Source organism: Sparus aurata, chromosome 6, assembly GCF_900880675.1.
Source record: "Sparus aurata chromosome 6, fSpaAur1.1, whole genome shotgun sequence".
Taxonomy (NCBI): Eukaryota; Metazoa; Chordata; class Actinopteri; order Spariformes; family Sparidae; genus Sparus; species Sparus aurata.
Genome location: NC_044192.1, coordinates 17,894,930 through 17,909,051, shown reverse-complemented (window position 1 = coordinate 17,909,051; position 14,122 = coordinate 17,894,930). Strand labels below are relative to the sequence as shown.

The 14,122-nt window shown below is 42.2% G+C and overlaps 1 protein-coding gene across 3 annotated transcripts in view; it reads left to right on the top strand.

The window, feature by feature from the left end:
- sema3fa (sema domain, immunoglobulin domain (Ig), short basic domain, secreted, (semaphorin) 3Fa) overlaps positions 1-13,404 on the top strand; it is a 59,732-nt gene extending 46,328 nt beyond the window's left edge. For 2 of the 3 annotated variants that reach the window (XM_030421217.1, XM_030421216.1), the window contains exons 9-19: positions 155-294; positions 1,544-1,658; positions 7,182-7,251; positions 8,071-8,215; positions 8,328-8,550; positions 8,753-8,841; positions 8,963-9,004; positions 9,807-9,964; positions 10,094-10,176; positions 10,287-10,420; positions 11,063-13,404. In XM_030421217.1, coding sequence (XP_030277077.1) covers positions 155-294; positions 1,544-1,658; positions 7,182-7,251; positions 8,071-8,215; positions 8,328-8,550; positions 8,753-8,841; positions 8,963-9,004; positions 9,807-9,964; positions 10,094-10,176; positions 10,287-10,420; positions 11,063-11,491 — 1,628 coding nt within the window. In that variant the 3' untranslated portion in view covers positions 11,492-13,404. The remainder of the gene's footprint in view (positions 1-154; positions 295-1,543; positions 1,659-7,181; positions 7,252-8,070; positions 8,216-8,327; positions 8,551-8,752; positions 8,842-8,962; positions 9,005-9,806; positions 9,965-10,093; positions 10,177-10,286; positions 10,421-11,062) is intronic. The other variant, XM_030421218.1, reaches the window with a different exon arrangement.
- Positions 13,405-14,122: the final 718 nt, after the last annotated feature.

Genomic DNA, 14,122 nt, shown 5'->3' with positions numbered 1-14,122 from the left:
AGTCAGTTTGAGGTTTGATCCGATGGTTTGATTTGAGCAGGCTTTTGCACTCGTGGCTTTCCCGGGTACACGCCCTCTAAGCGCAGTAAAGTCCGTACATTTTGAAGTGAAAAGCTGCTAATGGTCTCTCCTTCCTCTTCCTCCTCCTGCACAGATCCAACATTCGTCCATGCACACCTCATCCCAGACAGCGCTGAGAAGAATGATGACAAGCTCTACTTCTTCTTCCGCGAGAAAGCCTCTGAGATGGGCCAGAGTCCCATGACCCAGTCCAGGATAGGGCGGATCTGCCTGGTGAGTTATCACACCAGTCAGCAAACCTCATGTTGATCATCACAGCTGAAAGGTTTATATGTCTCCATAGTGGTTAGTTATAGCCCGTTCCTTGTGTCTTCATCTCCGAGAGGCCCAGAAAGGAAGTTCCCCATGATAATCAGTAATTGCTGAGCGTGCAACGGTAACGCACAACAATTACCAGTCAGAAAACAAAATCTCTGCTGTTTGCCTCAACAGCTGAGTTTGGAAAAACATTGTGTTATTTTTGTTCCTCTGGATGAAATGTTTGAGCGGCAGAGTTTACTTTGGTCCACATCTGTATACATGCATGGACATCACACACAAAACCAGAACTGATGTAGTGCTGAGGCCTGGAGTGTTGTTTTCCACTGAAGACGGACAAATAATGACGCAGGGTCTCAAACTTTCCAACCATCTGCACGCGGACTTCAAAAAATGCCTCTCAAGATGCCCCTTGTTCGCAAGATGCATTCCTAAAGTATGTTATTTACAAGAAATCTATGAAACAAGACTTTGGTGCCAGTACATCCTGAGATATTTCAAGTGAAAGGATTGACCTGATGTTGGAACTACAGGATCACCAATTTCTTTAAAATGAATCCTCGAGGGAACCTGAATATGTTTCTCATTGAATCCAGCAGCTGTTGGACTGTTTAAATTAGAAGACATACCGTACCTGTACCTGCTGGTGGTGCTAGAAGAAAAAGTCCAAGGATCGTTTGAGTCCGTTGGCTGGATCCTCTGGAGAACATGAATGTTTCTACAAAATGTCTCGAGAATCCATCTGATAGTCATAAAGATAACTTAGCTTGGACTAAAGTGGTGGATCCAGAGCCCATTATTAAAGCCATGTGGTTTTAAACATGGCTATATGTTTAAAACATGTCACATGCCACTACAAGAAACTTGAAAAGCAGACTTCTTCCCCACTCGATTGTCACTGTAGATAAAGATAGATAGCGAACGTATGTCTTCCAGCTCTGCAAATCATCAAATCTCCATAAAAAGTGTTGAGCTGCAGCTCACGAATGATTTTCCCAAGGCTTGAATCTCTACCTCAGCAGTAGAAGTTGGCTGACCTCCTGTACAGATGGGCCAAAGCTGAAGCACAGAGCTGCTCTTGATTCATACAGGCCCAATAACAACAGAGCCGGTGCAGTTAGTTTGGACGGTTGTTTCAAACAGCTGTTAGTCAGAGATTCCCATAGAGCTCGATGGATGACTACTGTGAATCTTCTCCCCGCAGAATGATGACGGCGGACACTGCTGTCTGGTCAACAAGTGGAGCACATTTCTGAAAGCTCGACTCATCTGCTCGGTGCCCGGAGCTGACGGCATCGAGACGCACTTTGATGAACTGAGTGAGTTTGAATGATTATTTCCTTGTTTAAGATTCTCCCACCATCACTGACCCTTTCAGAGCGTTTGTGGCACTTTGTTCTTTCATCTCCGGACATTACACACCCCATCTCCTCACCAGGCTTGTATCCATCATCCGTTGATCTGTGATCTAAAACTTAACTTCAAAGCCAAATATATAAAAAGGTACTTAAAAGCGGGGTGTTATTCTAGAGAAATATAGTTGATATTTGAACTCCAACACCAAAACAAATACTCCCTACCCCTCAGTGCTCCTTCGGAAGCTAGTTCTCTTAAATTCATGCAAGCTAACATGCTAAGATTAGAAAGTTTTCCATAGCCAGCACACTTGAGACAGTGATACTCACAACTTTCCTGCCATTATATCTAACTTCATAACAACAGCATGCTGTGGCAAACTAGATAGTAACAAAGACATAGCAACACTAATGTTACCATGCATTACGTATCAAGCAGAGACAGAACAATTTCTGCATTCATCTTCATGCCTTCAAGCCTCACTAATGTTAACGCAGAATACTTTGTAGGTGATCGCTGCTCTTCCTGCATGATACACGTAAACCACACCCTTAGCTGCCAATAGTTCCTCATGTGAAATGGATTGGTTTGTGTGTTAAGTCAAAAGTGCTGCATTAATTTGCAATATCACATGATTATGCAACCTCTCAATTTACTGTCCCCCTCATTCCCCATATCGACCCTCCTCCTACTGTGCACAAGCTTCAACACCACCTGTTGCTAAATTTGCTCGTCACATAGCCAGGGCTGTGTAGGAACACTGGATAAACACTCAGCGTGCACATGGCTAGCGAACCTGAAGGAGATATTTTTTGAATTTGCCAAAAAGTTTACTGACAGGCCGCTCCTTCAATGTGGGGATTTTACAAATCTCAATACGCAACTCGGAGAACATAGTGCATCAGCTTCAAGTGCTTAGTGTGAAGCACATAATGAGTACAAGCATGACCGAGATGTAGAGTAAAATGAGACTTTTTACATGAGCGTGTAACTCCATTTCAAAGCAAAGGTCTCCAGATGGACTCCGTGTTGACAGATTTAGCATCAACAACTTTCTCATTAGTAGAGTTCTCACATTTTAACCTCCATTTGCTTTGCATACTTTCACCATGATGGTAAGGCTTTTAGCTTAACATCTACTCAAATTCTGCTGCAGTGTGTGAGTAGAAGCTCAATGTACTGGAGCAACGAAAACACACACACACACACACACACATACACACTCTCACACACACCCTGCAAAGCAGCATTTACAGCAGCATGTGTCTGCTTATGAGCAGCAATGCTGAGAAGAATCCCAGGGAAGCTGCAGCTTTAGATTAAGGTGTCACAGACTCTTGCATGTTAAGCTTGACACGTCAGTTCCTTTGAACATCAACATGACTCCTGCAGGTAACATCCTTAAAGGTAGCATCCTTACTCTAAGACTGTGATCGTTTCAAGCGCCTGCAACATGTTTCACAGAGAATTTGTACTTAAAGAAGACTAGAGATTGAAAAGCAAACACACACGCATACAGAGTAATCAAAGTAATGAGCAGCTGGGATCAGCCAGACGCCTGTGGATCATCCCGGCCTGTCCGTCACTCACATGACGGACAGGATTAAGGAAGGATTTGTAGTATCCTGAAATTGTAATGACTGTGGTATGAGCAGCAAATCTTTCACTACTTTTCACTGGTCTTTCCTACACGTAAGTTGGAATATGTGTCCTCATTGGGAATCAAATTCATCTCAGACAAGATTGAAATGATTGAAAGACTTTACGATTTGATTGTGATTTGAACTGCAAGGTTAAATTAAGATGAGTCCATCTGAAGAAATGGAGTCAAGTTAAACTAAACTTAAATTAATAATGCTCAATCAAGTCAAGTCTTCTGTGAGGCGGCTTTTGAAAGAAATATCATAAAATAAATTTGTAAGTAAAAGATTAGCCCCAATGAAGTGGGCAACAGTCATTTTAATATGAATATGTTTCAAGGACTATAATCACATGGTGGCCATTTTCCTGTGACATCACGCTCATAGAGGGAAGCTCAAATATTCTACTGCTGTGTTCTGGGGTGCAAGTCATACAAACGTAGATAATCTGCAGTTTGTCATCATCAATGAAGAAACAGTGGATTTAACCAAAAGGTAATATAAGCGAAGAAGTTGTTGAATGCTAGCATCAGCTAAAGAGTTATCAAATACATTGTTCTGCCTTTAAATATGGCAGAAGGTGCCTCCAGAGTTTCAATGTCCATCATCATTTCAGTTGCTGATTAATTGGGGAGCTGTAAAATAATAGTTTGTTAGATTATCTACGTTTATATGTCTTATACACATAACATTATCCTAGCATTTTAATTTCCCTGCCTGAGCATGATATTGCAGGAAAATGGCCGCCCTGTGAATTCGTCGCATAATGCAAAAAATAACTTTTTAAGAATAACCAAGCAATGCACTAATTTATCATTAAACCTTAATCTTGTACAACATGTAATTACTATAAATTATATAAATTACTATACTATAACAAATCTATAAATTACCCCAAATTAACATAATGAAATGCAGCATGTGACCTGTAGGGTGTTTCTTGTTAAGATCTGCACTTGACGCATCACACATGCACACAAGATTATCTCTGGGTCATAAGTGTTTGCAGTCAGATGCATTGTGAAGTAAAATAATTCACCCAGTAACGGTGCATCCAGCGGTGCTATTAGCTGCATGTATAGCAGCAGCTCTTATTCCTGCTGTGATGAGGCTTTGCAAGATGCAAATGTATGTGATGCATGAAGAGCACTCTGTCAGTGACAGAAGAACACTCTTCTGTCAGCGTTGCTGCACTTTCAGCAGTCTATCCACAGCGCAGCAGGTCAGTTGTAGTTTGAGTGCAGATGAGCACTCGTGGTGAGGTCATTGCGAGTCCTGAGGTGCAACGAGACATCCCACAGCTCTGTGGACGTCCTTCCCACAACCACAGACAGTCTGGTCGAAATGTATTCTGTCTCCAGTCCTGCTGGTCCTGACGGGGCCTTGCAGAGGCATCAGAGTGGTTGTATGAGGACTCATGGGAGAGAGTGGAGTAGATTCAGATGGTGAGGCAGAGGCTAACAGAAGAGAAAGCGTTCAGTGCGGCACCGAGGGAGAAGAGGAATATAAAGAGAGACACACAGATGTGAGAGAGCTGAAGTTGTCTGCCAGACAAAAATGAGAATGAATGTGTGGGCTATAAAGTTTTATTGCCTTTTCTGAAATGTAATTATGGAGTGAAAAATTGTTTTTTCATTGAGTTATTTCTTATGTCGCTGTACACCACAAATCCCAAAACCGCTTTACTGTATATGAAGACAAGGGTCTTGTTTGTTGTTGCTTTGTTTGTTTTTTAATTTTCTCCAAATTTATTCCAAGTGGACATTTCAGCAACATATTTTCGCTGCACATCCTTTAGAGTAGGTACACAGGAGCTGATGATTTGCAGTCACTCTTCCTTCCAGTGACCATTCGGTGGGCGTATCACTCACTCTCTCTTGTTTTCACTTTACAAAAACACTGTATTTATCGCCTCTCTTTGTGCTTCTTTCTGCGCTTGCAGCAATCAGGAGATGTTTCTCTGCTAATGTGATGCTGAAAGTGCCTCAAAGGCTCTGTCTGATCTGACACATCAGAAACACAAGTTTGCGGTGACGCAACTTGTTCCATTTCTTTGCTGATTTATTTCTCTTTTCTTTCGCTGCGCTCCCTCTGTAGCCAGGAGGCCTGTCAAACTGGCGTCAGATGGGGTTATGAATTTCTACTTTGTTTGCCAAAAGTTAATTTTTGCTTTAGTGCGCAGCCATTACCTGTCATTTTCATACCTTGGCATGTGAGGAGGTCGATTTCACTGAAATGATTTCGAGCTCCCGATCAAAGGAGAGTTTGTTGATTTTGCAGAGTCAGAAATTGTGTTTTCATAGAAGTCATGTGGATCTAAGCTTGTTTATCTTGAGGGAACAAGGATCAAGTCATGTGTCATCACATTGCATCCTCAATGCTTGATAGTAGCTTCACATTTTGTTCTTTTTACACACTGACTTTTTACGATTGTACAGGTGAAATATGAGAGATAAATCCGAGTGGATGGCTCTACGTTCTTACTGTCTTGCTTCAAGCTTCACAGATAACCATGAAAAAGGTCTTAGGTTAAAAAAGAATGGGTAGGATTTCAAGCCTCATTATTGTAATAGGTGTTTTGCAAAGAATTGACTCAAGATGATTGTTGTCCTTGTCTTTTCGAGGCCATTTAAATCAAGCGATGCGAGCCCTCTGCACCAGTTTCCTGCTGATGCGCAGCATTAAATGGACCTATGTGTTCAGTATGTTGTGGTGAAGTGTTATTCTACTCAACCTGTCTACTTTAAATTTATTCCATTTGTCTTCCTCATTGCTTTTCCTTGCACTTTTCTCTCATTAAGCCATCAGAGGAGATGCAGGGTTCACGATTTTTTCAACCCCGCAGTTATTGGATGCATATGGCTCCTATTAAAGTTATGTTTCAGCCCAAGCTCTCCGTTTCACTCGTATTCCCTGCTGGGATTCAGGAACTGTAGTTTCAGCATTGGAAGAGTTTGGATTCAGGATCTCACTGAGGCTCCGGTAACCACAAATCATGAGGAACTCTCCTTTAAACTCCCCTTCCTAGGAAGCAAGAAAAATCTCCATATGTCACAATTACAATTGCTTTGGGTTGGAACCAGGTGGAATCTGGAAAGCTTTGGATGATTTGATGCACAGACACAGACACTAATATTTACTTAATGCGCCATCTTTTCTCCGCCTGACCGTTCCTCTTGACAGCTGTGCTTCTGTAGAAAGGCTTCGTTTTCATCAGTGGCAGAATGTAACTACGAAGATTCTCTCAATTACTGAAATATGATATTAGGTAAATTTCAGTGGAGATATTGTACTTCCACTGCATTTCATTAAACTGCTGTAGTTACTGGTTACTTGACAGATTACGATTTTAGGTACAAAGTCATACGGAAAAAACTTGTGAGTACTTGTTACAACGACTGCTTAGACTTTGAAAATATAACTTGCGAACAAACATTTCAAATAGTTCACAAACATATCATGAGTTTTGGACTGTTACGAATGGTCCCCTCCTGGGTGAGAGTCTCAGGTGTGACCTGTCCGACTGTTGTCCGATTTGAATAATTGTTTGAGGCACCAATGGGTCAAAATACATCTCATATTTCACAAATATTGGATACAGCAAAGATTTGTTTCCAAAAAATAAATACATCTGTGGAGCAGGACTTAATTGATGTCACTGCACTGTTACTTCCCGCTCAAAGCGTTTCTATTTGAGGAATGAGACTCAACATATTCCTTTTTCACCGACAGCAGCAGATAAATCCTGCACAAAATGGCTTGAATGGTCTCGGTACTTCTTCTTTCTCTGCTTTTCATGCCTTATCACTGTGACTAATAGCGCTAAACTTTGTCTTCATCTATTAGGGGATGTGTATATCCAGCCGACTCAAGACACCAAGAACCCCGTCATCTACGGAGTCTTCTCAGTTTCAGGGTGAGTGACTGACAGCTTCCTCCGACTCTCTTAACTTTAGTGCAGTTTGGAGAGAAGGTGTATTTTGGTTTCCTGCTGCAGTTTCTGTTCACTTTTCACTCAGCCTGAAGGCGTCGGCTCTCTCTGATATTGAAATGCTGTGTTGTGTATGGCCCGTCAGATTTAGGCTACAAAGACAAAAACGGGGCTGTGAACGTGGAGCCCGGAGGGAGTCGCGCTCCTCTGAGAGACTGACTGAGCCTATAGTTCCTTATAGGTCAGGTTTGATAGCAAGTTGTCATTCAACAACACGGCATTAAAATTCAAGGGAGCCAACCAGACATGGAAATTTAGATTCTGACTGCAGGGAGAGGCGCGCACAGAGTCATAATAAACGCGCCTTGATTAATGTATTTGAGAAACAAATACTGTTATTGTTTCCATCCTCTTCTTAGGCATCAGGCACATTTAAACCCAGCTGATAAAAACACATGCGGCGCTAATGATAGAGGCCCATGACAGGAGTTACAAACATAGTACACCCACCACACAGCAGCGAGAGCCGGAGCTCTGGCGATTCTCTGCAGTACGTGGGTGTTTGTATGTCAGTGTGTCAGACAGCTTGACTCTGGTTGAGTGTGTGTTTGTGCGTCATAATGTTTCAGTGTGTTCCTGTAAGAGGCCTGGCTGAGTACGTGGGAAGGAAGTAGATTGTACCAGCAGCAGAGAACACCCGTAGTAATTATCTCAGGGAGTGAGTTAATCTGTATCCTCGAGCTGCTGCTGCTGCTGCCGCTGTTGTCTCTGTGCGCTCACCCTTTATCTCCCACCCTCCTCCAGGTCTGTGTTTAAAGGCTCGGCGGTGTGCGTCTACTCCATGGCCGACATCCGCATGGTCTTCAACGGGCCTTTTGCCCACAAGGAGGGGCCCAACTACCAGTGGGTGGCGTACACTGGGAAGATCCCCTACCCACGACCTGGCACTGTGAGCTACGAACAATAAAGATCTTTTATATAGAATTCGTTTTTTTTTTTATTGCAGAGGGAATTTGCTAAATTGCAAGTTTGATAGTTATATGCTTTTTCTTTTCCAATAGTGTCCTGGAGGCACTTTCACCCCCAACATGAAATCCACAAAGGATTACCCAGACGAGGTGATCAACTTCATGAGAAACCACCCCACCATGTACAATGCGGTATACCCAGTGCACAAGCGCCCCCTGGTGGTCAGAACCAATGTGGACTACGAGTTCACCACAATTGCAGTGGACCAAGTGGCAGCTGCCGATGGGAGCTACGAGGTGCTCTTCCTGGGCACAGGTCAGCACGACTCGTTATATGATAGTTGTACAGTGATATAATAGTGTCATCGTCAACTGTATATGTCCTCTGGCCTTGGTACTGTCCAAATGGGTTGTAATTAAGGGAATTCTCAAAGCAGTTTCCTGTCAGAAAAATGATAATTAAGTGGATGAAACTTGCGTTTCATTCAATGAACTTTTTTCATTCCCCTGTTTTGCAGATCGCGGGTCAGTCCAGAAAGTGATTGTCCTGCCCAGAGACGACCTGCAGACAGAGGAGCTGGTCTTAGAGGAAGTGGAGGTCTTCAAGGTCGGACCTTATTCTCTTTTTCACCTCATTTATCTTGTCTGTTATCTGCGACCCAAAAAAATATCACTGAATATTCGTCTTTGTGCTCGTTTTAAAGCTGTCGTTAACTTTGTAACCGCAGGTTCCCACATCAATTACCACCATGAAGATTTCATCCAAACGGGTAAGTTACTTTGAAGTGGCTCAGACCACATAGTTAAGCAAATGAGTAAATTGTAGCACAGCAGTCAGACGTCAGATAAAATATGTGTGTATAGTCATTACTCTAAATGAGAAAATTATGTAACTCATGTAAGCTTTATGTACAAACACACAAAACACAAGGGAATCAAAACATATAAAGTAAGATAGTAAGTGGGACATTTTGGTAGAAACCTGTTACGAGCTCATATGAAAATATAAAACAAACACAAACAACATAGAAATGGCAAAATATAAACAATCAAAATCATCATTACATTTTAAATTCTAGAATAAAAAAAAACAAATAACAATATAAGAATAAAATGCTGCAACACTGTAACAACTAAACAGTTACCATAGCTTCTACAGTTTCTCTGAAAGGAGTTAGTACAGTATGTATCTGTACATTCATGGGAAGGTTCCTGGAAAGAACCACGTCATTTTTGGTGCTTATTATGGGGGAAACAGACACAGTGTCCAAATGATGGATTTACAGTTTATCATCGCGGTAATTTTCTAACCTTGAGAGCTGAACTGGAGAAAAAGTGGAATTTAGCTGCAGGCAAGCGCACGCTGTACATATGATCTGGAGAACACTGTTCGGCTTTAAATGGAGTAATTCTTTCAAGGAAATCCTTCAGAAAAACAGCAACTGATTATAAACTCAACAAAAGTAACTACTAACTTTCTCATAGCTGTAAGATAAAAGTTGTCCTGAATATGTTTATATCTGATTACTTTATTTTCTTACTTCTATTTTTCTTTTCTGTTTTTTTTAATAGCAACAACTGTATGTAGGATCAGTGTTGGGGGTGACCCACCTGGCTCTCCATCGCTGTGATGTGTACGGGGAGGCCTGCGCTGACTGCTGTCTGGCCAGAGACCCGTACTGTGCCTGGGATGGCAAGTCCTGCTCCAGATACTCATCCTCACAGAAGAGGTGAGGATTAGGATAGTATAGACAGCCTGTGTGTAGGTTACAGAACTCGTTTGCATGTGTTTGTGTTTTACTTGATAAAGAGGTCATTTCGATATATGTTGAAGTTAAGCTTTTTATTTTGGCTTGTTGATCTGACCCCTCTAGACGGAGCCGTCGGCAGGATGTGAAGTATGGAAACCCAATCCGCCAGTGCAGAGGTTATAACTCTAACAGTGAGTGTCTGGATACCTATACCTACCTCTTTGAGTGTGCTCTATCCATCTATCTAGTTTGTATATTTTATACATCTTCTACGTGAATAACACATCATATTGTTTCATAGCCAATAAGAACACTCTGGAGACGGTGCAGTATGGGGTGGAAGGCAGCACCACGTTCCTGGAGTGCCAGGCCAGGTCTCCTCACATGTCTCTCAAGTGGCACCTGCAGAAGGAAAACAGCGACAGAAGAAAAGAGGTGAGCAAAAGCCTTCGCTGTCACGTGGTTTGAAGCCGTCTGTATAATCAGTGCACATATCTGCAGTTCTGGTGTGTGAATCTAAAGATGGGTGACAAAACGAAAAAACGACATGAAGTGTCCTCGTATGGTTTCAGGCCACCACAGACGACCTCAAGGCTCATTTTCAAGTCTATGAACACCATTTCTCCACAAATTATTGTGTCATTTTTACATATGACATATTTAATCAGGTATTCTCATTGAGAACAACATGACAACAACATCTCTTTTGCAAGAGAGACCTGAATACAGGTGATAGACATAAATAAAAACAGAGCCAGACGTAACAGAAGGACATGTGACATCAGAGGTTATCACAGACACAAAATAAATCTTAAGATTAAAGTATGTATTACATTTTTTGGCCTTATGGTGGTGGTGGTGGAGAACTTTTCAACTGGGTTGAGATCTGGTGACTCTGTGGGTTGCCACAATTTATTCATTGTTATTTTCACATTTGCCAGAGTCCTGATGCACAGATGCATCTGATTTTTATGTATCTCTCCCCTCCTCTACGCATGTTCTCCCTTTAATTTGTCCCCCATCCGCATATGAGTGTTAATATTTTACATTTAACATCTGTACTGTCCCTCCTTCCAGATTCGCTCAGAGGGCCGCACCCTCAAAACAGAACAAGGCCTCCTGATCCGCTCTCTGCAGTCGTCCGACGGCGGCATCTACCAGTGCACCTCCACAGAGAAAAACTTCAAGCACACGCTCGTCAAACTGCAGCTCGTGGTGCTTTCCAGTCGCACGGTCAACAACGTGTTGGTGGAGACGGGCAGCCCGGCCCTCCCTCCGCTGCAGTCCAGCACCTGGACTCCGAGCGCTGGTCAGTATAAGGACCTGCTGACCATCCTGAGCCAACCGGAGATGGGCCTGATCAACCAGTACTGCCAGGATTACTGGCAGCTCGGAGAGGGCACCCTCGGGGACAACAAAGCCAAAAGCCTGAAGGAGCTGAAAGAGCAGAAGAAGCCTCGCAACCGTCGACATCACGATGAGCAAACGACTCCGGCCGAGACATGAGGAGCCGGAATAACACCTTATCAAACATCCCCCCCCCCCCCCCCCCCCCCCCCCACCCTAGTCTACCTGTCCACCTTTTCACACCACCTCCTAGGGAAATGACTCCAGTTTAGAAAAACCAACGGACAAGACGGACACTGCAACCAAAATCAACAGCATCAAACAGTCTCTATGTAACTGTTGGGAAAAAAAATACACAATATTTATTGTAGGTTGTAAAAAGTAATTCTTTGTACCTATCTAGAAAACATGTTTTTTTTTGTGAATAGGTAAATCCGTGCAAATATTGTTGTTATTATAATATTATTGTTAGTGTTATTGTTTATTACGATGTGTTATTATGTTGAGAATATCTTTATGTTTGGTGTTTTTGAGAAACAGCAACAGTAACCCGAGGACATTGGGAGTCATCCACACATGGATTCACAGACTGTTAAGGTGACCGTGTTGGATCACTTGACTGCTGGCAGTATTCAGTGTCTACGCTGGAAGTCGAGTCGAAACTCCTCGAACTAAAGCAGACAGTTTGTTTTTCTGTTTTGTTTTGGTTTTTTTTAACTGCGAGCTGTTGACAGAATGATGACGGCATTTCTTGGGACATGAACGGATGGAAAAGAAATGCCCGCCGACTGCAGCCGTGACAACGCGTCACGCTCTCACGCGGTCGCGTGTTGATGAAAGCAGGCCCTTTGTGGCAGATCGAGTGAGACGTCCCTCCTCTCACGCTGTGGTCCAGCTTGACCTTGCGTTAACGACGTTGCATCACCCGCACCCCAAATTCTTCCAAAAATCAGTTGCTGCCAAGTGTTTGTTTCATTTTTATGTGAATATCACATCTCAATGTTGTATCCTTAACAAACGTGATCTTTGTGATAAGCTGTTTTTCGGGGGGGTTAAAGGGTGTTCTAACGACACAAAAGCTGAAAATATAACATTGCCTTCTCTTTTCTCTTTTGGAGATGAGGAATTCCAGCAGGCAGCTATATGTGAGTTTGTGACAGTTTGTGATAAATAAAAAAATATTAGAGACGAAGCACCTTCTGTTGCCAAATTGGTAAATACTTCACATGTATCTGTGGCATCTGCGGTATATTCATATAAGGCAGAGCAGCTTGTATGTTCCAAGCACTCCAACGTTTGCATTCCTGCCAGTTTCATGCTAAATATCGGTTTCATTAATAAGTCTACACTTTAGCTTAGCTTTGATTGGAAATTAACTACTTTAACCGGTGCTGTATTTTCTGTATTAGCTGGTTGACAACAGAGCTCTACTGCAGTGCCATCCTGCCATCATAGACGCCACAGGCTTCATATAAAACTGTTTATACCGAGCAGCTTCCGTGCAGTGAAAGAAAACTGTCACAAGTACAACCACTAACAAGCCGAACACCACCAAACCTGAAGAGAAACCTGTACCAAAATCTTCAGAAAGGTGGCTTTTCATTGTGCATGGCATGTACAGTATATGTATATGGTATTTGTCTAAAAATGCTCTGTTGCTGTGGATGTCAGTGAATGTCTATCTTGTCGTGGGAATATGGAAATACTATCAGTGCAGGAAAAGATGTGCTCGAACCTTTTTCATGGTGGGAAATGCTGAAAGTACAAGAAGGTCAGATTGTGATTTTATCTCTCTCTCTCCTCCTCTCTCTCTGTGTGTCTCTCTCTCTCTCGCTCTCTCTCTCTCTTTGTCGTTCTCAATACTTTGCAAAACAAATTTGCATATAGTTCAAACACGTGCATCTATTTTATTTTCTCTGTTTGGCAGACTCTGCTCTGGGTCCTTGAGGTAAAGTAATGTATGATATAATGCACAGTTGATGTTATTGTAATGACCTGTAAAAAATTACTATCTTTTTTCTTCCTCATCAATGTTGCTGACTAATAAATTAAAGCTCTATATTTTATAATAACAAAGGTTCTGTTCTGTTTGCCGACGGTGAATGACTGCAGGGAGGTATGCAGATCTTTCACTTAAAGCAACATTATGCAACAAATAATGTCTACAAAATCAAGTTGATGGTACAGTGTCTTGTAACACGGTGAGTGGTGTCTCCGTCACTTGTTTCTGCACCATGTAACTTCAGTGAGAGGGTGGGATCACAGCACTACATACATGTTTGCTTCAAGATACAACATTTTCAACACGTAATATTGGAATGATGTGATGAGATTTGTTTGTAGTCAGCACCTACATTATGTCTCTGCGTAATTTTGCTTTAGGTAGATTTTTAGTTTAAGTTATTTGTAGTTATGCTTTTTTTCTCTGCAATGACTCTGGAGCTTAACCAACGATGACTCCACAAAAAGAGCACGGGGCACAAAAGTTAAACTGACAATAATAAACTTTATTTACAACAAAAAAGAATAAAAAGAAACAGCAAGGAAATGCACTGCACGCTCACACACACACTGCGCTTGCACACAGATACGTATAATTGAAAGTGAGTAGATTAGGATCCTTAACCAGCTTCAGATTGAGGTCAATGAGATCTGTCAGGTGAAACCGCAAAGCTCTTTAAGCACTTCAGAGCTCCCCCTTCAGTCTGCATGAATCCTACAAGAAATGTCAGTGTGTCTGTCTCCATGTTTGGAGGGGTCTGCTTAATTAGCTCAGTGAGCCCCCTTTGC